Genomic DNA, 24,293 nt, shown 5'->3' on the forward strand with positions numbered 1-24,293 from the left:
AGACATTGACCAAAAACTGTGAGAGTCATTTATAAACACGGGGCAAATTTGTACCTGGGCAGTAACCTATTGCGACCGGTCAGATGTTTGTTTTAATTGTTCAAAAATCTAATCCCAGATTGGTTGCTATGGGTTACTGCCCATGTGCAAATTTGCCCAATGTTTAGAATTAAGTCCTTGTCGGTTCTTACTCATTTGTGGAAGAGACATAGGATTTTACACTCTTATGACCACTGATTCCATAGAAATTTCTGATGACTGAAAAAGTTATGTTACATACCACTCTGTGAATAGTTATATGAAATAATCATTGTAAAGGTCTAGGAACCCACAGCAGCCAATCAGATATTTTATCAGATATTTTCTCTCAAAAAGGTGACCATTTTGAGAGAAAATGCTTTTTGAGAGTGTAAATGCTCCTCACTGATTGGCTTACTTCAGTCTGCTAGCCCTGCAAGTTTTAATACAGTGCAGCATACAGTACAACAAAAATGTCTTATTCTGGGAAAAAAAGTTGTAACGGATACTCACAAAGCTTGAAGAGGTGTCTTCTTTTATATGAAAAGGAAAAAGAAATATATTAAACATGTCATATCTGTCAGTTGCACCCATCAGTGGGCACTTTATATCGCTGCCAGTGGAGGCTTTGTGCAAATACAGCAATTTCATTCTAGTTCTGTATATAAACCCATGCCGGCAATCTGTTCCCTGAATATGAAGAAATGCTCCTATGAACCCTTAAGGCGCAGCCGATTTTAGTATTTTGCTGATATATGTTATTATTTTACTGATATTTACTCTTTATAGGAGACCCAGGTGTTGCTTTTACTATCTTGGATACCAAAAAAAAACCCTAATCCCTTTGTTGTTCTAGATAACTATTGTTTGTGAATCATAAAGCTTGTAGGCCTCCAGGGGTGCCACAGATGCCAACAGTGTGCCCTGCCCCATAGTGCTCTTGCACTTCTGTCCAGTGTCTATGTAATGGCTCATAAGGTGTTATTATAGCCTATTAAAGTCTTCATTCATCCAGGTCCTGAAGTCTAAAGCAGTGATCCCCAACCAGTGGCTTGTAAGCAACATGCTGCTCTCCAGCCTGTTTGATATTCCTCCCTGTTTTCCCAAAGCCGGTGGTTATTATTGACATCCTGGCTTGGTAGCAAGTTTAGGTTGAATAAAAACAAGATTTCCTACCACATAAAGCCCCCTGTAAGCTGATAGTGTGCATAGAGGCCCCTAATAGCCAATCACAGCCCTTATTTGGCTCCTCCATGAACTTTTATGGTGCTTGTGTTGCTCCTGAAGTCTTTTTACATTATGCTTATGAGTAAGAAAGGTTGGGGACCCCTGGTCTAAAGCATCTGGGCTAGTCCTTATGATATTTCCTCACTTTGGTTCACAAAAGATGGTCTTACAAGATCCTGTTGGCTACAGCAGCCACGTTCATTTTAAGGCTGGTTTACACTCCCCAAGCATTTGTTAATAAAGTAACTCAGTGCCATAAAGTGAGACTCATGGCTTGTGTTTTTTATTGACTATTTCCATTATGAACCAAAACTTAGTCCCATTCATCTACTTCATGATCATCCTTGGAATTGAAACACAGGAGTTATTTTTATTTTCCGAAACCCATAGTGTGTATTTCAGGGGTACTGTTCTGATATACAGAGCCCTGCATTGCAACCAAACCATTGCCCGTTTACTAGAGTGATATATTCTGTTTTCCTATAGCCAAGGAAGTGGTTCCTGTAACTTCATTCTCTGTTATGTAATGAAGACGGTAGCCACAAGAGAGTTATGTATGAGCTTTTTTTCTGATAGTGCCAGGAAACCATATTGTAGCTCTGCAAAAATGCAACTGAAAGATTGCACTGCAACGACCCCACAGTTACTCTGCTAAAGTTGCCTCTGATCTAGTTCAGATAGGTTATTAGCATTAGGCAATAAGGAGGCAGAGACATATATAGGGATTGGGCTAAATATTTATTTCTATTCCACCTACTATGGTGAGCAGAGGTTTCAAATATTGGGTGGAGTTTGACGTTCACAGGGGACATTGAATGTTCTACTCAACACCACTGGCCAAAGGTTTGAGCCTTAATAAAATCCAGGATCGGATTATCTTCTCTAGTAATGGGGTTGGTTGGCATCTCAGCATATGACTGAAATGATTATTTGTAGTATTCCATTCCATACTGGCTATGGGTTTAGGTTCCAGTTATTCATCATATCCTCTGTTCTAGTTATTCTCAAGGCACATTGATCTCCAAAGCAATTTTCCACGTACACCTTGAGAAGGGCCACTATCAGGAATGATGGGATCCTCTACCACCCCCCAAGGTAACCCAGTTATTAACCCACAGGTCACCTTGGTCACTAGATAGAGGATTCATCTAAAAAGTAGAATGGGGTCCCATGCTTCCTTGAAAAAAATCTTCGGAGGAGCCTGGCACTCACCCCACGCCTGCCTGCTTCTCTGCTTGTGTTCAAATAGGATGTCTGTGCTATTGAGCAAGCCAACCAGTCTTCTTCCTCTATAGTTATTCTACTGGTCAGAAGCTAGGAATTCATATTGCCATGTACATGCCTTGTGCCTTCAGATTTTTATCTAGTCCAGCCAGAGCGGACAGTAAGTATAGGGGTCCCTTGCAACCCCTTATGAATACATTGCTGCTGAACACAGGCACTGTTACATTCATGTGGCAGACACAGGCCTCTACACTTCATTTTGGAGCGGAAAGACCTGTGGCTACTCAGCAAAATGCAGGGCAGGGTGTAAATGTACACACAAAAAAAAAATTATATATATATATATCACTTTACAACCTTTCTTGCACATTGTAAATAAAGTTCCCAATGAAGGCTAGATAGTTTTAAAACTTTTAGAAATTCCTGTTCACCCAGATTTACTAAAATATTTCACAAAAAATCTCTTGCAGAGCAGAGCTGATGTGGTTTCCATGCTGCCATAACATGTAGATTAAATATGTTAAAATGTTCAACATATAAAGATGCATTCCCTTTATCATGTGAATTTCCTACTCTTCATGGCATCATGGGATTTGTGGTTTTTGGTGGAAGTACAGTATAAAGATATGGCCACTAACACTGACTTAAACTGAACAGTTAGAGAACAATTCCAGCAATGCCGTCTCTTTCTGACCCCAACTGAGTTACATCTATCAATATGTCAAACTGATGCTTTCATAGGCCTTACCATAGTCTCAGGCTGGCTGAATAGTGCCTTCCTTATCACCTCCCAGAATCCTCCACTTGTGTTATCCCTAACCAAAAAAGGCTTGGCCCAGCAATCTCAACTAGACAGCACAGACAGTATATCACAAGACAGTTTACACCAACATTTTTATGAAACCATATATATTTTTCAACCCCTAGTGTAGAGGCTGCCTATCTGCAAGCTGCCACCGTATCAGTACAACAGAGATCTGCCAGCAGTGCATGTAGACCACTGGGGCAGCCTCCACAGTAACTGCACCCTAAGCACATACCTGTTCTGCCTAGCCCTAGTTCTGGCCCTACTCGTCTCCTTGCTATTCAGATGTGCAAGTTAGTGAGCACCAGTGGCAAGCTGAGATACAGAGTGTAGCCAGACTATGGACAGAGGAGCTTTCAATGAGCCGTAGGGAGTACAACCTCATGCCCCTTAGTGCTCTTGCTCATTTTCATAGTGACTGACCCCTTCTATCTACTGCATATGCATGCAGCATCACGGCCCATTAAACAGATCATCTAATGGAAATAGATATTATAGCTGCTGCTTGTGAATCCCAATTCTAATTGTAACAAACAGGAGTAGAATTAGCTGCTGAGTTCCTGAGCAATTGATCCTTGTTCCCACAGATGCAGTGCCTGCTTCTTCCAGGGGGTGGCAATAAAGAGCCACATATCTGCCTTCCCTCCTCTCTGTGAGAAAGTCAGTTATTGCACTGATAATATCTGAAGCAGTAACAAAATACACATTTGTAATGGCAATGTCTACTCGGCACTGCCTAAAATAGATTAAAAGGGTACATGCTTGTGTTATCTACCTTAATTTGTAGGATGTTCGTTATGTGACAGCTTTTATTGCTGCAAATTGAAAGCTTTTTAACCCTTTGTGTGAGAGTGCGGGGAGATATGATCCATTCAGGACCCTGTATCTGTTCTCCTCTCTGCACCCAATTAGCTGCACATTATCTCAGCAAGGAGAGACACTGGCACTGACACGCTGTATGCTATAATAGAGAGGTAGCACAATGTTATTAAATACAACCCGGTACTGAACAGATGAATACAGGATTCTGGAAAAATGTATGTCCTATCGGCTGTCTATTGCAAGCACTGTGGCCATATAATACATTTGGAAATGTAAATAAGAAGGAATATACAAGAAAACCCAAGGTTACTCTCACCAAAATTTGGGCGAATGTGATACTTGGGGTCCCCATAATGCACCATGTGTAGTGTGACACCTGAAAAGTTTAGACCATTCTCCTAACCACAACCCCTTTGCTGCACCCATAATCACCCAAACATGCCAGTGAGATTGCTGCAAAAATGCATAAGCGCTCCATTAACCCCAGACATGCCAATGAGATTGCAGCAGAAAATGGATGAGCATGTCATTAACCCAAGATATGCCAATGAGATTGCAGCAGAAAATGTATGAACATTCCATTAACCACAAATATGTCAGTAAGATCACTGCGGGATCTAGATACTAAGCACTTCATTAAACTCACACATGCCAATGAGATTGCTGCAGAACATGTATATTTAGCTGTCCATTAACCCATGACATGTCAGGAAGATCATTGCATTAAATGGAACAAAAATACAAAGTTCCATTAAAAAGGGTTATATCCGACTTGCTGAATGGTGAAAGGAGGCAAGTGATGTTGGATGGACTGGGGAGCATAGATGGTTTATAGTTCTTACTCATGACTTCCTGAGGCATTTAGCTGGGCATTTAGCTTGAATGTATGCCTGCCGTGGGTCCCTTTGAATGATGTGCTGTTGGACTAACTGAATGGTCGGCCAAGGCACTGCCCACATGTCACCCATAATGACACAGATGTCACATGTGCAAGAACTGTGCCTATAGTTATGCACTGGCAGCAGTAGCAAGATTTTGCCATGAGTGTAATCTATATTTAGCTTAAATAGAAAAAATGTGCTCTGTATAAACAACCCCCTACTTTCCTTTTGTTGTGTAGGGCTTACAGATAGAAGTCAGTTATGCAGAAGGTTTATCTGTCCTTATTTCCATTTCATTAAATGTCCTTCTTAAAAAGGCAGTGTACCCACATGTTCAACACAGGGAAACTGAAGCTGCTCCATGTCCGCTCCTTGCGAGTTATAGTACCTCTCCCTTTCCCCCTTGTTGTGCCTGTTTTATTAGCAGGAATCCATTATGCAGGGGTTATCTGTGCTCTGGCTATCTAATTATCTGCCTCGCAAGGACCAAACATGGAGTAGCTTCAGTTTCCCTGTTTACCCTGTTTAGCTCAAATAATAACAAAATCATAGATTTTATGATTAAAACAATAGGTAACAAGTATTCAAGTATTAGAATTACAAATACTTTCATGCAAAAAATAAAAAATTATGTAGAATTCCCCTTTTATGCATTGAAAAGTTTATTCTTTTCTGTGAGTTTCCTGAAAGGCTGCACTTGATGCTGCTTCCCTCACAAGCCCCACACTTACAGATTTCTACCATAAATTGTTACCCCTATTTGGACTAGAGACGTTGGCTTCATTCCCATTCCTTTGTTTTTAAGACAAGGGTGCTGCCCCGTCAGATAAGCTCATACAGTACTTTCCTGCCTTTGTGTTTTCCTGTTTCATGTCATTGCCCTGTCTGTACTGATAGCTACATACCTGCCTGTTCTATAACAGGACATCTGCCCACCTTAGGTACTTTCATCCCTTTTTTTGTCAGTATGTTTTCCTTCTATGTATCCATGACCAATATAGACTAATGTAGGTAAATCAGTTTAAAAAAAGAAAAAAAACCCCAAAAAACTAATGCTAGACAGTTTCAGAAAGCATTTATTCCCAGCCCAGTCTCCCAATTCAACAATTAGATGTAACCTTTCAAAAAGTATAACACTATAGGTGCAATCACTATCATACCACCATGTTTCCAGCACTTTTGGCCATGCAAGCCAACGGGTGCACCCATTGGTGGCCATACATAGGCTGATTGTAGCTGCCAATATCTGTCCCTTGGACCAATTCAGCAGCTTATCGGCCCGTGTAGGGGCAGCAACGACTGGCCTGCCTGACTGATATCTGGCTTGTAATAGTCCAGATATCGATTGGGCAGGTTAAAAAATTCAGGCAGATTGGGGACCTCATCGGCTCGTTTATTGGGTCCCCAAACTGACTTTGCCTATTCTAGTCATTATAAATCGATCGTTTGGCCCCAGGGCCAAACGACCGAATTAGCCTAAATTCCCCCGATATCGCCCACCCATAGGTGGGGATATCGGGAGAATATCCGCTTGCTTGGCGACCTCGCCAGGCAAGCGGATCTTTACGTGTATGGCCACCTTTATGTAAACTAGACTGTAGGTCATGATAAGGAATTCATTGCATTAGTAAATATAGAGAGGAACCATCATACAGCCATATACTTCTTCAGCTGCAGTTGGGGGGGCCCATTTATCAACATTCTCATTTTATGGTTTTATATGTTTTTGAAATCACAATAAAAAAATAAAATCGCAAGTGAAAAAAACGCAAAATAACCGCGAAAATGTGTTTTTTTTGCGTTTTGTTGCACAAATAAATGCTTCAAAAATGCTCCCAAAACCTCTAAAACCACGAATCAAAGAAAGAATAGGCAATTTAAAGAAAGGACCCTTGCCATTGACTTCTACATAACCTTCATAGCCTTTAGATGGTACATTTTTACTTTTGGATTTGTTACGGTTTTGATGCATAATAAACAGCAAATAAATCTAATTTCCGCCCCATGATAATTGTGTTTTCACACAAAAAATAAGAATTGTAAAAAAACCACCCCACGACCATTGGTAAATGAACCTCATAGCCTTATACTCCTTCTATTGCGAATCCGTACAGTTCCTACAGCCTAAGGACTTTAAACATTTCACTCTTTGTATTTGACAAAATGAATATCTATATTAACGAAGCAGAATCTCCTGTATTTAATGTCTGTATGAGCGAGGGGCCCCTGCGAGACGTAGAGGCTGACCACTGCACAGCGCGGTTTCTATTTCTACACAACATCAGGAGGCTGAGAAATCACCAAGGTCATCTACTTTGTGGTTTAGCAAGTTACTGAGCTTCTCATTTCCTATAATGATAACATCTTCTCACTTGGATTCTGTTAAAATCTGAGTTTTATGCTCATTTGGGAGTAAGCGCCAACACATCACCCTTGCACAAGGGGAACCAGTATATTTCCGTATATTATTTCAGGATCATACTTTGTGTGAAACACAGTGTCCTTGTTATTGTACCACTGGCGAATATCTTCTGCTAAAGTGTGCTGTAAAGTCTGAGATTTTTGTTTAGAAATGTTTTTGAGTACTAGGCTGGATTTTTCTCTGCCTCTACTGGGAATTAAACCAGGGATCTCCCGGCTTTTGGTTGGCTTGGAGCAAGATGGCAGTGGTTCTTGGTGCAGTTTGACTAATCACCTTACTTTCAATGTGTATGTTTAAACTTCCAACAGCCACATTTAGTGCTGCACTGAGGTGTCCCCCACCCCAGTTGCAAACTCCTACCTCCATGTGTCAAACCTACTGCCAGCCTCCTGCACCCTCAGACATGTGCCTCTTACCTCCTCCTTGCAGCCACAATCAGAGGGTGGAGCAAGTGGGTTCACAAGAGTCTTTTTTTGGTGTTCTGCTGGCCCAGTCTGGCCACATTTATGTGATTATAATTAACCCATTCTTGTTATTTCATAAATGTTTAAAAGTACTCCCTATAGTCTTAATGGAGATTATTGGGCTAATTTACGATTGCTGCAGTTGCGGCCACCACAGCCACTTGCACTAAAAAAAAATCCCATTCATTAAGGTACTTGGGTCAAAAGGGGCTCAATGTATTTCCACTTTGGGCCACTCAGTTCATCCCTTCCCCTCCTGGGTATTCAGAGAGTGCTCTTGGGTAGGTATCATTTAGACACAGAGCACCAGACTTGAGGAAACCATCAAAGTTCAAGCACAATTGTGCTTGAATAATGGGGAACACCATGAATTGTGGGTAGAAAAACCCATGGCAAAAGCTCACTTTTCACAACGCACTTGTTTTAGTTCCTAAATAAGCCCTATGGGGTTACTAGAACGGAAAGGGGGAAGGGGGAGGGTTGAGTTACAACACTGTTGCGCAGTTATCCCTTCCTGATGTCTCCAGGGAAAGAAATTCTATAGCAAATAAGGATATTATTCTCTCTACGTTATATGCCAACGATATTAGAAGTCTGATTCTATTCTACACAAAGCACTGCCAATAAATTAGCTCTTTATTAGTGTAAAATTAGCCTCCCCAGATTAATATTCATGTATGCATTGATGAATATGAATTTTATTCACAATGTTCATTACAAGTGTCCAACCTTGCTGAACAGCAGGTGTATATTTCTAGTTCTGTCAATTTCTAATTAAAGAACTTCCTTGCTCCTGTCACTCTCAGCCAAGTGATGCCAATCTGACATGGGCCTGCTCTGCGGTTTCCTGACAGGAGGAAATGAAGTGCTGCTGTTGGAAGGGTTTGGCCACTGGGGGGAGCCATCAAGTGCATTCATTTGATAAAGAAGGCTGGTTCTTCACTAATGAAGTTGATTAATGAACACATGTTGGAAAGTTAGTTAGTTATATTTTCATTTGCTGGACAACATGATACGTTTGGTTTGATATCCCCTTTAATCGACCAGAGGCAGCATTAATTGCCTGCTCATCCCAGCCAGATCTCACCTAGAGCGTGTGGGACAAGTGAATGAGAATTCTGCTCTTCAATCAGTAGATGGATGGACGATGGGTCCAGGTGGAGAGACCTAAAGTCTTTTCTACTATTTACACCCAGGAAGGGTCCCCACCCCTGGAACATTTGGCAGCTCCTCACATGGAGTCCAAAAGGCTACTACTGCCAGCCGCAGTAGAGTGATGGGCCAACAGGCGAACAAAAAAGGGCACTGTTAATTGTTGTGGACACCCTCACATCATCTGGTGGTGGGAGAACTAATAGAGATTATTTGGGAGAGATAATATTGCTGGTGGGGCTTCCCCACTCAGTGCCATCTGGATAATCAATATCTATGCTAAAGTACCTCACCAGAACTTTTTTTTCACAGCTATGGGCAGCATTCTTCACCTCAAAGTAATTTCCAATTTGATCATACACCCACTCTGGAACATACAACATGTAATACCCCCAGAGCTTAAATACCTGTGACCTTGCAAGCCTTAACCACCACTGCTATTCCATTGGCCAACTGGGACACCTCCATGGCCACCTCACCCACTGCCTTCTCTGACTCTGGGTCCCCTACTCCTGCTGCCTCACCACCCTCCTTTCACTTGGGCTTCTTTCTGCTTCACAACTCGTGGCAACTCACTCCTCCATATGGTTCGCTGACTCCACCACTGGGAATCCTTGGCTGACTTCCATGGCATCCACCTCAGAAGATTTTTTTATACAGAGCTTTTGCAGCTGATGGGCTAGCACCTTGGCCCCAACAGGAGCCAACCATCCCCACCAAATGAACAGTTTTTTTGCCAACATTGGGTGTCCAGATGATCAAGGACCTCTGGTATCTCCTGATCGCAGACACCACACACTGGCACCAGCAGGCTCTGGCCTCTCCCAGTCAATTTATAGTGCTTAGAGGGTCTGTAGCCTTTCCACGCTGCCACCCCCACTGTGCATCAATCCACCATTCTCCTAACCACCTCGGGTCTCTGCGGCCCACTGTAGCTACACAAGCACTTTAGCTCTCAGTGGTTGCTCTCTGTCTCCATGCACTCTTGACAGCAGTCCTACAGCATCCACTACCAATGCACCATTTTCATGTATGCTTTTATAAGCTTTTCTCTAGACTCTGGGCTCTCCCACTTGGGGGTTGGGCCTCACCATTCCTGCTTACTTTTGGTGCCTTCTGTCCCACTTGCCCCCTTTCTTTCTCTGGTCTATTCTCATTTACTGCCCTATGATGGGCACTCCCTACTCAGGCTCCTCTGTGGCATAGCAGCTTAAATCTTACAAACTATGGCAAATTTAACAAGTGGATTGGGTAGGCTTTTGGGCATTGGTGGGTTTTTTTTGCAAAAACTGCTGCAAAAACATTTACCGTGACAAAAATTCGCCAAGTGAGAAAAAAGTCACGGTCGCATCAAAAAAGTCAGGCATGTGGGAAAAATGTCTCTGCAGAGTGAAACAGGACAGATTCGCTTATCACTAAACATTTTGTCGTGCCTCATTTACGGGATAAGAAACAACTGGGAAAGGAAAAATTCAATAAAAAAAGAAATGATATCATTACCCTTGAAAGTAGGCGGGGCTCCTATTATTGTGGGTGGAATTGCAAAACATTCCGTTATGCAGTCATTTAATATCAAGCTGTGCTTTGGCTCTGCTGTGTGTTCTGCACTTGTTCCCTGGTTGGCGGCTTTTGTTCTAAATAAGCACAAGTATCACTCCGTTTTGTAAAGGGAAAGTAAATTCATGTAAATACAATGACATGTATATCCAAGCAACAATCCAATTTACATTAATGACATTTTTTCAGTTAATGCAAAACTACCCATCTCTCCCTTGCTAATCTATTGCCCCCATTTTTTTAAATCCTATTCCCCAGGACCCATACCTCTCAATGCGTTAATTTAGATGCGATGCTGTTTGCGTTATTTAAGTCGCGAAGACTATTTTTGTGCGGTATTCGATGGAATGCGCGCTAATTAATGCATTGCGCAAAATAGTTGCTGTGTGCGAAAAAACGCACGCCATATTAGCCATACACACCATTACTTTCGTAAAACTACTTTTATGAAAATGCCCATTTCCCTGCAAACTGGCGGCTGCATCACTCTGGGGCCAACACAGACTTGAATAAATCCCACTGCAAAGTCCATATTGTGTTGCCAAAAGCTCATTAACTGTACTTTTCTATAATTACCGCCTGCCCCAAGTTGGTGTTAATTTTTGCTCAGACAAATGTGATATTTAGCGCGTCTAAGTGTTTGTGAATCATGCGTTAGTATTATTTCAGCGCAAAATTTAACGCACGTGATATGCGACTTAACGCATGCGATAATACTTTAGCGAATCGCGCAGTTTTTGTTTTTTCCGCGCCAATTTTAGCGCACAAAAACATGCGATAAATTTTATCGACCTTTAGTGAATCAACCCTAATGTATGTGCTTTAAGAAGACAAATAAATTGTGGAATAAATTGCTTGAGGTACTGCTGAGCAGGTAGACACAGTTTTACTCCAAGCAGAGCCTCCTGCAGGCCAGCAGTCCCCATGGGGCTACCAAATAGCCAATCACAGCCCTTATTTGGCCTCCCCAAAGAACATTTTTCATGCTTGTGCAGCCACTCATGCTCCCTAGATATGAAGAGTAGTGATGAGTGACTCCTGTTTTGGGCAAAAATTCTCAAAAAGCGTAAAATGAGATGCAACAAAAAAATTGTCGCCTATGTCTAAAAAATGTGTCGTGCTTGTCAAAATAATGACGCACACAACTTTTTTTTGTTGTGCAAATTTTTGCGGACGTTTTGTGAAAAAATCCGCCAATGGCAAAACATGTGAATTTGCCGCAAATCCATGCTCACCTACTTTCCAACTACTTCACATCCATACATACGGCACCAACCAGCGCTGCGGGCACTGCATACAACTATCATTCATTTTGTGATCTAAATAGATTGCGTATTTGGGTGCAGCCTGGAAATCTCAAGAGTATCTTTCAAACATGGTATTGGGATCTGTTATCTGGAAATGTATTATCCAGAAAGCTCTTAATTATGGGAAGGCCATCTCCCATAGACTCCATTATGAGCAAATAATTCTAATTTTTAAAATGATGCCCTTTTCTCTGTAATAATAAAACAGTACCTGTACTTGATCCCAACTAAGATATAATTACCCCTTATTGGGGGCAGAACAGCCCTATTGGGTTTATTTAATGGTTAAATGATTCCCTTTTCTCTGTAATAATAAAACAGTACCTGTACTTGATCCCAACTAAGATACAATTATCCCTTATTGGGGGCAGAACAGCCCTATTGGGTTTATTTAATGGTTAAAATATTCCCTTTTCTCTGTAATAATAAAACAGTACCTGTACTTGATCCCAACTAAGATATACTGTAATTACCCCTTATTGGGGGCAGAACAGTCCTATTGGGTTTATTTAATGGTTAAATGATTCCCTTTTCTCTGTAATAATAAAACAGTACCTGTACTTGATCCCAACTAAGATATAATTACCCCTTATTGGGGGCAGAACAGTCTTATTGGGTTTATTTAATGGTTAAATGTTTCCATTTTCTCTGTAATTATAAAACAGTACCTGTACTTGATCCCAACTAAGATATAATTACCCCTTATTGGGGGCAGAACAGCCCTATTGGGTTTATTTAATAGTTAAATGATTCCCTTTTCTCTGTAATAATAAAACAGTACCTGTACTTGATCCCAACTAAGATATAATTACCCCTTATTGGGGGCAGAACAGTCCTATTGGGTTTATTTCATGTTTAAATGATTCCCTTTTCTCTGTAATAATAAAACAGTACCTGTACTTGATCCCAACTAAGATATAATTACCCCTTATTGGGGGCAGAACAGTCCTATTGGGTTTATTTAATGGTTAAATGATTCCCTTTTCTCTGTAATAATAAAACAGTACCTGTACTTGATCCCAACTAAGATATAATTACCCCTTATTGGGGGCAGAACAGCCCTATTGGGTTTATTTAATGATTAAATGATTCCCTTTTCTCTGTAATAATAAAACAGTACCTGTACTTGATCCCAACTAAGATATAATTACCCCTTATTGGGGGCAGAACATCCCTATTGGGTTTATTTAATAGTTAAATGATTCCCTTTTCTCTGTAATAATAAAACAGTACCTGTACTTGATCCCAACTAAGATATAATTACCCCTTATTGGGGGCAGAACAGTCCTATTGGGTTTATTTAATGGTTAAATGATTCCCTTTTCTCTGTAATAATAAAACAGTACCTGTACTTGATCCCAACTAAGATATAATTACCCCTTATTGGGGGCAGAACAGTCCTATTGGGTTTATTTAATGGTTAAATGATTCCCTTTTCTCTGTAATAATAAAACAGTACCTGTACTTGATCCCAACTAAGATATAATTACCCCTTATTGGGGGCAGAACAGTCCTATTGGGTTTATTTAATGGTTAAATGATTCCCTTTTCTCTGTAATAATAAAACAGTACCTGTACTTGATCCCAACTAAGATATAATTACCCCTTATTGGGGGCAGAACAGTCCTATTGGGTTTATTTAATAGTTAAATGATTCCCTTTTCTCTGTAATAATAAAACAGTACCTGTACTTGATCCCAACTAAGATATAATTACCCCTTATTGGGGGCAGAACAGCCCTATTGGGTTTATTTAATGGTTAAATGATTCCCTTTTCTCTGTAATAATAAAACAGTACCTGTACTTGATCCCAACTAAGATATAATTACCCCTTATTGGGGGCAGAACAGTCCTATTGGGTTTATTTAATGGTTAAATGATTCCTTTTTCTCTATAATAATAAAACAGTACCTGTACTTGATCCCAAGATCCCCCAGATCCCGAGCATTCTGGATAACAGGTCCCATGTGTGACAAAAAGGATAAAAGTACTTACCCTCTGCCAATTTGAACATGGTCCTGTTCGGTTGCAGATAGTCGTCTTTATGATGATTTCTGTTTGGATCAGCAGTGAATGCAATAGCCGAAAGGCTTAATTTTTTATTGAGGGTAACGTGCTGCCAACAGATAGAATTCTAAGAAGGGTACAACAGAGTTTGTCATTTATAGAACATGCCACAGCTACAGAAGCAGCAAGAGAACCACATGCTTCCTCTCTGAGCAGCCGACCTTTCCAACCACAGCAATGCACTCATATACGTACCGGCCCTTTGTGTGCCGACTCTACTACTTCCTGGACAATGTGCCTCTGCACCTACTCAATACACTATTCATACAACTATCCCACACCTTGTAAGAGAATTTGTTTGTGCAGATTTCATCAACCAAGCACCAAATGAAACAGGCTGATGCTTCCACTTCCAATTATGATCCAGCATTTGTCTCTCCAGTTTGGAATTTTAGCAGCTATCTGATTGCTAGGGTTCAAATTACCCTAGCAACCAGGCAGTGGTTTGAATGAGAAACTGGAATATGAATAGAAATATGAATTGAAAAATAATTCATAAACATTGAAGCCTCACAGAGCAATAGTTTTTTGGCTGCCGGGGTCAGTGACCCCCCATTTGAAAGTTGGAAGGAATCAGCAGAGGAAGGGAAATTATTAAAAACTATAAAAAAAGAAGACCAAGTGAAAAGTTGGCAAGAACTGGCAATTCTGTAACATACTTACTTAAGGTAAACCACTCCTTTAAAGGGATGGTTCACCTTAACCATTTTAGTATTAACGTTTATTATGTGATAGAATGTCCAGTTCTTAGCAACATTTTAACTGCTCTTCATTTTTAAATGATTTGCTTCCTTCTTCCAACTCTTCTAACTCACTGACCCCCGGCAGCCAAAACTATTGCTCTTTGAGGCTACAATGTTATTGTTAGTTATTATTACGTATCTTTCTACTCAGTCCCTCTCCTGCTTTTATTCCAGTTTCTCATTCGACCCACTGCCTGGTTACTAGGGTTGCTACAATTCCAGACTGGAGAGTTGTTGAATATAAAGCTAAATTAATCAAAAACAAAGAAAAAAAAATGAAGAGCAATTGCAAATTGTTTGAGACTAGCACTCTCTACATCAGGGATCCCCAACCTTTTATACCCATGAGCCACATTTAAATGGAAAAAGTGTTGGGGAGCAACACAAGCATGAAAAGGGTTCCTGGGGGTGCCAATAAGAGCTATAATTGGCTACTTAATAGCCTCTATGTGGACTGGCAGCCTACAGAAGGCTCTGTTTGGCATTATACTTGGTATTTATGCAACCAAAACTTACCTCCTTACCAGGAATTCAACAATAAGCCCCTGCTTTGAGGGAGCAGCATACAAGGGGTTGGTAAGCAACATGTTACTCATGAGCCACTGGTTTGGGATCACTACTCTACATCATACTAAGGGTGCGGATACACAGAGCTACTTAGTAGCAGCTACTTTTCCCACAGCTACTAAATGCCAGAAAATCCCCCGTCATAGACAATACTGAGAATTTCCTCTACTAAAACACACATAGAGACAATTATCAGTAAATGATCAGCATTATCTATTTTAGTAGACGTGACAAGTAGCTGCTACTAGTAGCTCTGTGTGTCTTCACCCTAAAAGTTGTGAAGACTTTGTTGCCATTTTTCCAAGCCACAGCAGCAGAGGGCACTCCTGTTATACATTCATGATATTAGCAGTGGAAAGGCTGCTATTACAGCCATGGGACCTGTTATCCAGAATGCTCATGACCTCGGGCTTTCCGTAAAAGGACTGTTTCCATATTTGGGTCTCCATACTCCATAACAAGTCTGCTAAAAATTAATTTAAGCATTAAATAAACCCAAATAGGATTGTTTTGCTTTCAGCAAGGATGAATTGCACAGATGCAGCCAGACAGTGTTTACATTTTGTCTCGTGGTGTGCAGACAACATTTGTAAGTGTTAAATCCTGCCTCTAGATGAGGGATCCCCAACCTTTTATACCAGTGAGCCACATTGAAATGGAAAGAGTGTTGGGGAGCAACACAAGCATGAAAAAGGTTCCTGGGGGTGCAATAAGAGCTATAATTGGCTACTTAATAGCCCCTGTGTTGACTGGCAGCCTACAGAAGGCTCTGTTACACTGGGTTTTTATTCAACCAAAACTTGCTTCCCAGCCAGAAACTCAAGAATAACTACCTGCTTTGAGGCCACTGGGAGCAACATCCAAGGGATTGGGGAGCAACATGTTACTCCTGAGCCAATGGTTGGGGATCACTGTTCTACATAGTGCTAGAGTGCAAAGACTTGCCAATAGAAAACAATAGAAAACTCCAGAGACCATGCGCCACCTGGTGGCGAATTTTGGTATTTTTTTCTCTGCGTTAATAGGAAGATAACGCAACATGATAAAGGCATATGGATGCATCTGTATTTTATTTGGGATCAAGTGCAGGGCACTGTTTTATTATTATAGAGAGAAAGAAATTCATTTTTAAAAATTAGAATTATTTGCTTAAAATTGAATCTATGTCAGATAGCCTTCCCGTAATTTGGAGCTTTCAGGATTCCAGATAACAGATCCCATACCTGTATACTGAAGCTGAGGAGCCCACCTCTGAAAATGTCAAATGTCCCTGACACTGTACACTCAGGTATTTTTTATTCAAAAATGTTACAGTCAAATAATGTTACATGCCTGTTTAATTCTTTAAAGACCCCAGAGCCAGGTATGTTAGGTTTCCTATATATCTATAGAGATGGAGTAAAAGGAAGCACATTTCAGAGTACAGAAGCTCAGTTGTACAGCGGGTCCCTTTCAAGCAGTGCCAAGGCACATTCTTTAAACAAGCTGAGAGCTGCTATCTTATTTCCTTGGCTCACAAATCCAGCCAGCCATTTTCCCCAATTAATCTGGTTGTTACAGCATTTCCTTATCCGCAGGACCCCGGCGCTTCAATTCATTTGTGTCAGCCGCAGCAGTAAAAGATCCGAGCGCAGGAACAAGAATAAAGGGGTTTTTCCTCGGCAAATGAAGATTCTCAAGATGTAAATGTGCTGCCTTGGCACAAAAATATATCTTCCCGTCCTCCTATTTATTTCTTTTCCCCCCCTAAAAAAAGAAATGTCTAAACATTTGCAGTAAAAGAAATGTGTTGCAGAAATCACACAAATGTCAATTAAAGTTTTAAAATTATCCATCTGTTACGTGAATTTGTCAGTCTGTCTCCCAAGTGCCAAACATCACGTATCCGCTCGGTACAGATCATTAAGATCCTTGCACTCCGTAGTTTTAAATCTCATTCTAAGTAAATGACTTTCTTGTAACGACGCTCATTAACAACATAAATTGATCCTTCCAAAATGGGATTTGCGGCACCGTGTGTGTGTGTTCTAGATCAGATGCAGCTGTTGGATTCGCTTGTTTATTCTGCAGCACGTTCCTACCCCTCGGCCCGTAGCGCTGAGCTGTTTGCTGAGCCCAAATCTAAATGCAGAATCTGTATCTAGAATCCAATTTCCTGCACTAAGTGGTACAATTCTTGGCCCAATTAGCCATAGACAAAGTGCGTACAAATCATTTTAGTGTATCATCTATGTATATTATGGCACAGATAATAGAGAGCTTTGAACATTGACATACATAGGGCTAATTAATTTCCTATTGTCATTTAGTAGGATGTAAGCAGTCACTGGGGAGTTGTGGGACCATATCACTAGGACGGAATGGAGAGCCTTCCAGCTCCCATATAACTAGTCAGCCACATGACTAGGGGCATGACCCATTGCTCACTCCTCCCTCCACTGTTCCAAATAACCACACGTGACATCACCTTGTTGGTTGATATGGCCACAGCTTTTATTTCTACAACAGTCATGTAGAAATACTTTATTGTTTACATAGCATGGAAAAAACATCATTAATAAACATTAATAAACATGGTACGAACTTGTAACGATTGATAGTAATCAGTAGCCCTTGGTAAAGCCCTCTGCCAGTCTGCCCTTCCAAATGCCAGCAATGCTCACTAGCCGCTTGCCCCTGGCTCAGTGAGTATGCATAGCGTTAATATCCACACCATAGCTGTTAAACAGAACAATCCAGGAGGGACCAAGCCCTGGGGAAATTAACTGAACATATTCAACATCCCCGTGGGTACCCACCTTAGGGGTTGCCCCATCGGTCCAGTATTGTCCAAACCACACCAACATGCCCGGCAGACTGGCAAGGGACCCGCCATGCTGTGACTAATATGCTACCATGGGTAGCCCATCTAACCTCCCTATATTGGTTCTGATCTAGTTTTTCCGGTCCTATCCTTGTATCAGAGCGTGCCCTATCTCTTGACTGAAGAAATGACAGATGGGGAGGGTGGGTGGGGATTAACGCAGCTGCTGCCCTATCCTGTCTCGCGCTGTCCTCCCGCGCAATTGTTTGGTGCCTCCCTCTGCCCCCCTTTTTAACCCCTGCTAACCCGTGTCTAAGCTGCCCAATCGGCACTCGCATTGCCTGCCCAGTCATGTGGGCCCTCCTCCTACACTGCGCCCGGTATCCGGGCCCTTCTTTTTATCCCCACACCTTACATACTGCAGATCAGTCCACCAGAAATCCTTATAGGGCTTATTTATCAACAAGGCCATGCTAAAACTAATGTGAATGTTGAACACATTAAATGTATTAAAGGGGAATTCCAGCTTCCAAACCAAATTTTGTTAAAGAGCCTCACAGTCACAGCCGAGTATGATTAGGTGTTTCATACTATGGTTGTTATGGAAACTGCCATAGGGTAAGATAGTGATATAATGCAAGTGTAGAGTAAAAGATAGGAATGAGAAACATAAATAAGTTCATTTTTGCCTTTATATATAATCCAACACAACCTCTCTCAACTTTTTGCCGCCGTTCTCTTGTCCATTTAGTGTCTTTATCAGGTCTCTGTCCTCAAGTCTTCCTTTCCAGACACAGTCTCTGACCTCAGAAGGTACTTCTGAGGAACATGGCTTCCAACCAGGTTATTACCGCTCGGCAACCATAACACCTAATCATACTTGGCTGTCCCTATGGTACAATGTAGTGATACTTCTACTAATGCTTTGCTTCTTGCCTGCCTCCCTGGGCCCAGTGTGAGCCCCCTTTTGCAAAATGGGCCAATAAGGCAGATTAGATGCAAATCTATATAGATAAAATGGCTATAGATAAAAAAGTGTGGATAAATATACTGTATGTTATATATCTATGGAGAGACTGAAGGGGAGAGAACTTCTATTTCATGTTCAGCATTTCTAGGGAAAATGGCTTATTACACCCCAGTGTTTAAGCTCCAGGACCTTTTATATACTCATTATATAAACTATAGCTATAAACATTGTACATTGTAGAGGGGGTTTGACATTCATCTTTACAAATGTTTTTTTTTCAAGATATAAATGGTTAATTGATGTGGTTTACGAAACTAACATTTTTTCCTACTAACAATATAATTAAATATATGGGAAAGAAGACTATTTGTGGAAGGTATTAAACATTCCCAATGGTTTAGTGGCTTCTATAACGACAGCTCCCCTTTAAGCTTGGCACGGCATTGCATTTCATCCCAGAGGATATTGTTGGCAGGATGAAAGTAATACATGCAGCGTAGGTTCCACTCACTGATTTGTCACTTCTTTTCCCTTTTATTCTCAACTTTTGTATCATTAGAAACGTTTCCATTGTGTCAAAGAGTCTTTTCCCCTGGTTGGTCTGTATAATAATGTCTGTTCTCCTTAAATGTTCTTATTCAGAGGGAAATAAGCAGTGGTTCCATTGCATATGTACAGTACTTACAGGAACAATATGTCAGTTATAGATATGGGATATCACTCAGAATACTATCCAGCCTACTGCAGATAAACACAGAAGCCTGATAGAACTAAAACCTTCGCCTTCCTCCTCCCAACCCCCCCTCCATTGCTGTTTTAAAAATAAAATAATAATAAGAAAGCTCAGCTGAAGCAGCATAAACAAAACTACTGAATAGCGATGAGCAAATTTTTTCGCCAGGCACGGATTCGCAGCGAATTTCCGCATTTTGCCATTGGCGAATTGTTTTGCGAAACTTCTGTGAAAATTCGTTGCGCGGAAATTTTTTTGTCGCACGTCAAATTGGAAGCGGCCATGTCAAAAAAGGGCACGGTCTTGTCAAATTGTGCATGGACACGTCAAAATTTGGCGCGGTCACACAGAAAAATGTGCGTGACAAAAAAATAGACAAGACAATGCGTTTTGATAATTTTCTTGCTGTTTCGCACATTTTATGGTGAAACGGAACAGATTCGCTCATCACTACTACCGAACTTTTAGGGGGCACATAGGAAAATTTGTCGCCCTTGGGAAATCCTATCTACTTATGGTTGACAAATCATCTTTGAACCTGGAAGAATTAAATCTGCCGTTGGTAAAACACGTTTGGTCTTATTTATAAACACTGGGCAAATTTGCTCCTGGGCAGTAACCCTTAGCAACCAATCAACAATCATCATTTTTTCAGACAGCTTCAGGAGGCGAATGGAGGCAAACATCTGATTGGCTGCCATGTGTTACATCCCAGGAACAAATTTACCCACTGTTTATAAGTAACCTCCACTGATTGGGTAATTGCAAAAAATTTACCTTAGGGTAAATTTCTCTGTGTGCATTGAGCTTTAAACTGTATAAATATTTAAAATCTAAGCCTCTTATGAGATAAAAAAGAGCTTTATCAACACTTGGGGAAATTCTCAGCTTATTGTACCCAAGATTTATCCTGAGAAAAATTACATAGACAAATCCCAGACAAGAGATATGTCACCTTATAATATACTCTTATATGGTTATAAGTAGGTGGAGATATGTAATGTAGTGATATAGAGGGACATATGCCATATGGTTATACTGTATAGAGTAGGTGGAGATAATAATATAGTGTAATATAGTGATGTAGAGGGACATATGCCATATGGTTATACTGTATAGAGTAGGTGGAGATAATAATATAGTGTAATATAGTGATGTAGAGGGACATATGCCATATGGTTATACTGTATAGAGTAGGTGGAGATAATAATATAGTGTAATATAGTGATGTAGAGGGACATATGCCATATGGTTATACTGTATAGAGTAGGTGGAGATAATAATATAGTGTAATATAGTGATGTAGAGGGACATATGCCATATGGTTATACTGTATAAAGTAGGTGGAGATAATAATATAGTGTAATATAGTGATGTAGAGGGACATATGACATATGGTTATACTGTATAAAGTAGGTGGAGATAATAATATAGTGTAATATACGCCACTCTATAGTGACTCTGATTGTTACAAAGTGACTGGTTAAGAAGGACATTCCAAGAAAGGAGATTATTTTTTCGAGTCTCATCCCTTGACAGGACTAAAATGGTGCTCTCTGAAAGAAACGGAGGAGCCACATGTCTGTAACACTTGTTTGGCTATGATTTGGCAAAACCCAGGCTAGGGATAGGTATAGAGCATGGGTTACATTCAACCTTAATGCACAGGAGTGGGCCTCCGCTATATGGGAGGTATTGATGGAGCTGAGGGTGTAGTTGAACTACAACTAGGTAGAGCGTGTGTGGTGCAGATGGAATAATGGACGCCAGAAAGGTTCTTGCTCATTAACTATAGTACAATTTATTGGACAAAGGCACAGCTTAGTAGTGCAGCAGGGTATACTCACAGACACAGCAGTGTATGATGTCACAGATAGTACAGCAGATGTGACACTTTAGGCACAGAATAACCCCTTTGGAGATTGCACAGAGGATTAGCTGAATTCAGGAATGGATGCCCTTTATCTGGGATGGATCCCTCCGGCCGACTATTGATCAGGGTGAGAAACTGCCTGAATACTACGTCTTAACCGCGGTCCTGCAGAAACGGCACACCAAGCCTGGGTAGACTAAACCCTTTAGTTACAACTCCTGGTTGGGGCTATGACTGCCCTTACTAGATAATCTGACTACTCTCACCTCTCCTAGAGGGTGCTATAATAAAACTGTCTGTGCTGGCTTTACCTCGTTCACGGGGCCCTGTCCCCGACTTATCACTAGGGTAGGTGGTCCCCTAGGGTACAAATGGCTTCTGGGCCTATGTTCTGGTCCAGGCTCAGTTGGGATCTGTCCAGAACACAGCATGCAGCCAAAAGAGGAAGCCACTTCCTTGTGCAAGACACTATATAGTCTGCCAAGGGGAGTGGTCAACCTGGGCTAAACCTATAGAGGGCAGCCTAATAACAGTAACCTGATATCAGAGGGCTCTGCCCTATAACAATACAGATTAGATAAAGATAAGGGATAACACCATAGGGAGCTTAACCCTATGGGTCCCTACATGTCCTTTAAAAGGCTGGTAATTAATGTTATCCGCCTCTGCTCTTTGTAATGTTGTTTTGGCTGTAAACCAGATCCCTGCTTTATCTCATATGTATGGGAAGATTTCTTCTTATGCTTTGAACTGGAGAGGAAATGTCTATCTGGAACTATCTGTTGTGCTGGTATGGTCCTTGCAGATACGTTCAACCAAGGAAGGGATAAAGAAATGATATGTACATATGTATAATCTCTGCAGAGGCGGCAGTTAAAGGTACGAAAACTTCATTTGTCCAGTAGAAATTGGGGAGATCAACGACACGGCAGTGGCATTTCTCAAACTAGTCTTCATTGTAAGTGATTTGCTTTTTCTATGACTTCGATTGCCATCTTGGAGTCAGGAAGGAATTTTTTCCCCTCTGCGGCAAATTAGAGAGGCTTCAGATGGGTTTTTTTTACCTTCCTCTGGATCAACTAGTAGTTAGGCAGGTTAGATATAGGCATAAAGGAAACTTGATGGACGTATGTCTTTTTTCAACCTTTTTTCAAGGTTTTTATTGACCTTTATGCCTAATTTTCCACTTATAAAAACCCCTTATCCAGAAAAGTCAGACCCCAAACAGTCATAATAGACCCCATACCTGTATACTCAGTGTAGGGTTGAACATTTTGCCTTTCCTGTAAAAGTCATTGTTTCCTCTCTGCACAAAATTATTCTTATCCCTTCTTCTCAACTTTTATGCACTGTACATGCCCACTGAATAGTTATCCAATTAAATCCATCTTTATATCTATATATAGAGGATCATGTGGACTTCCTGGAATAGAAAGGGCCCCATGATATTTGCTAGTAGATAAATTGTTTGGATTGGTGCAATGCATGTGTGTAGCCGAATTGCATGAAATCTCACTTTCTGGCTAGTGGACTGCTTTAGGGGAACTTGTAATATCTGATTGTAAGGTGCTAATGGGAGTCAGGATTCCTTCAATTCAGCCTGTGCTGGAAAGTATCAGAGCTGTTCTGCTGCTTCTTTGCTAAGAAGATGATCTTGATAGATAAACACAGTTAATTCTAATAGGTAATTATAATTATCTGAGCCTTCAGCCCTAAAAGAGTGGTCTGATATCTTAATTACCATAATAGGTGTAACAGGTAGATTGAGGGGTGAGGTACCCCAAAATCACTATTACCTCTGTTGGTAACCTCTGATTGGGTTAAACTCCCGGTTACTCCTGGTTACACAGAGAACAGTGGAAAGCATGGGCAGACTCTTTCCCCACTAAGCAAAGCACAGCTTTCCCAAATCAGCCGCCACTAATGGTGCTCTAGTGATAGTATAATGGGATACTCTGCTTTGGTCTAAAACCGTGGTACTTTATGTAGATATGAGATGGCAGATGAATGTGAAATGTTGAAATGACATATGCTAACACATATATGTTGTAAGATATTGCCTATTTACCGTGCCTCTTTTTTAACCATTTGCTTGTTCAACTGTTTTTTCTTGTACAATTCTCAATAAACCTTTTATTATTAGACGAAACACTTTATTAGATGGAAGTTACTGTACACCAATTCTCCTTGGTGGGTGCTGATTCTGATGGTTCAATATCAGATCAGTAAATGCTAAAATACTTTCTCAATCAGTTGGTTGTCATAATCTTTCAGATGTAGGTTCATAATACCCAGAGCGTTCACAACATCCTGAGCCTGACTGCTTGGGTCTATTCTGGTGGCCTTGTCACCGCAGGGTTCTAACTTACTGGCCTCCTCTTGGAGCTTCAAACTGTTCTACTAACTAAACCCTGATCATATCTTTCATTTCTGGAGTGACTATAACAAAACTTCCCTTGTACTTATTTCTCCAATACTGGAACCTTTCTCTGTTCCAGGTCCTCCAGCAAGTGAGGGTACCCAAAGAGACAGAACACATGGCACATTCTTTTTTTTATAAGCCCCCCCAAAGGACCCAATCTAGCAGTGTAAGAACCTCCTGGGAAACTAAGAAACTTAAGGTTGGCAAAACCTTAACCTTCCTACACAGGCAATGGG

At 40.9% G+C, this 24,293-nt stretch overlaps 1 protein-coding gene across 1 annotated transcript in view; it reads right to left on the reverse strand.

The window, feature by feature from the left end:
* The window catches only part of clnk (cytokine-dependent hematopoietic cell linker), a 29,417-nt gene extending 28,748 nt beyond the window's left edge, over positions 1-669 (reverse strand). The window contains exon 1 of the mRNA XM_031904564.1: positions 532-669. Within this exon, the coding sequence (XP_031760424.1) occupies positions 532-669 (138 nt within the window). The remainder of the gene's footprint in view (positions 1-531) is intronic.
* Between the last annotated feature and the right edge of the window lie 23,624 nt (positions 670-24,293).

Source organism: Xenopus tropicalis, chromosome 1 (assembly GCF_000004195.4).
Source record: "Xenopus tropicalis strain Nigerian chromosome 1, UCB_Xtro_10.0, whole genome shotgun sequence".
Lineage (NCBI taxonomy): Eukaryota > Metazoa > Chordata > Amphibia > Anura > Pipidae > Xenopus > Xenopus tropicalis.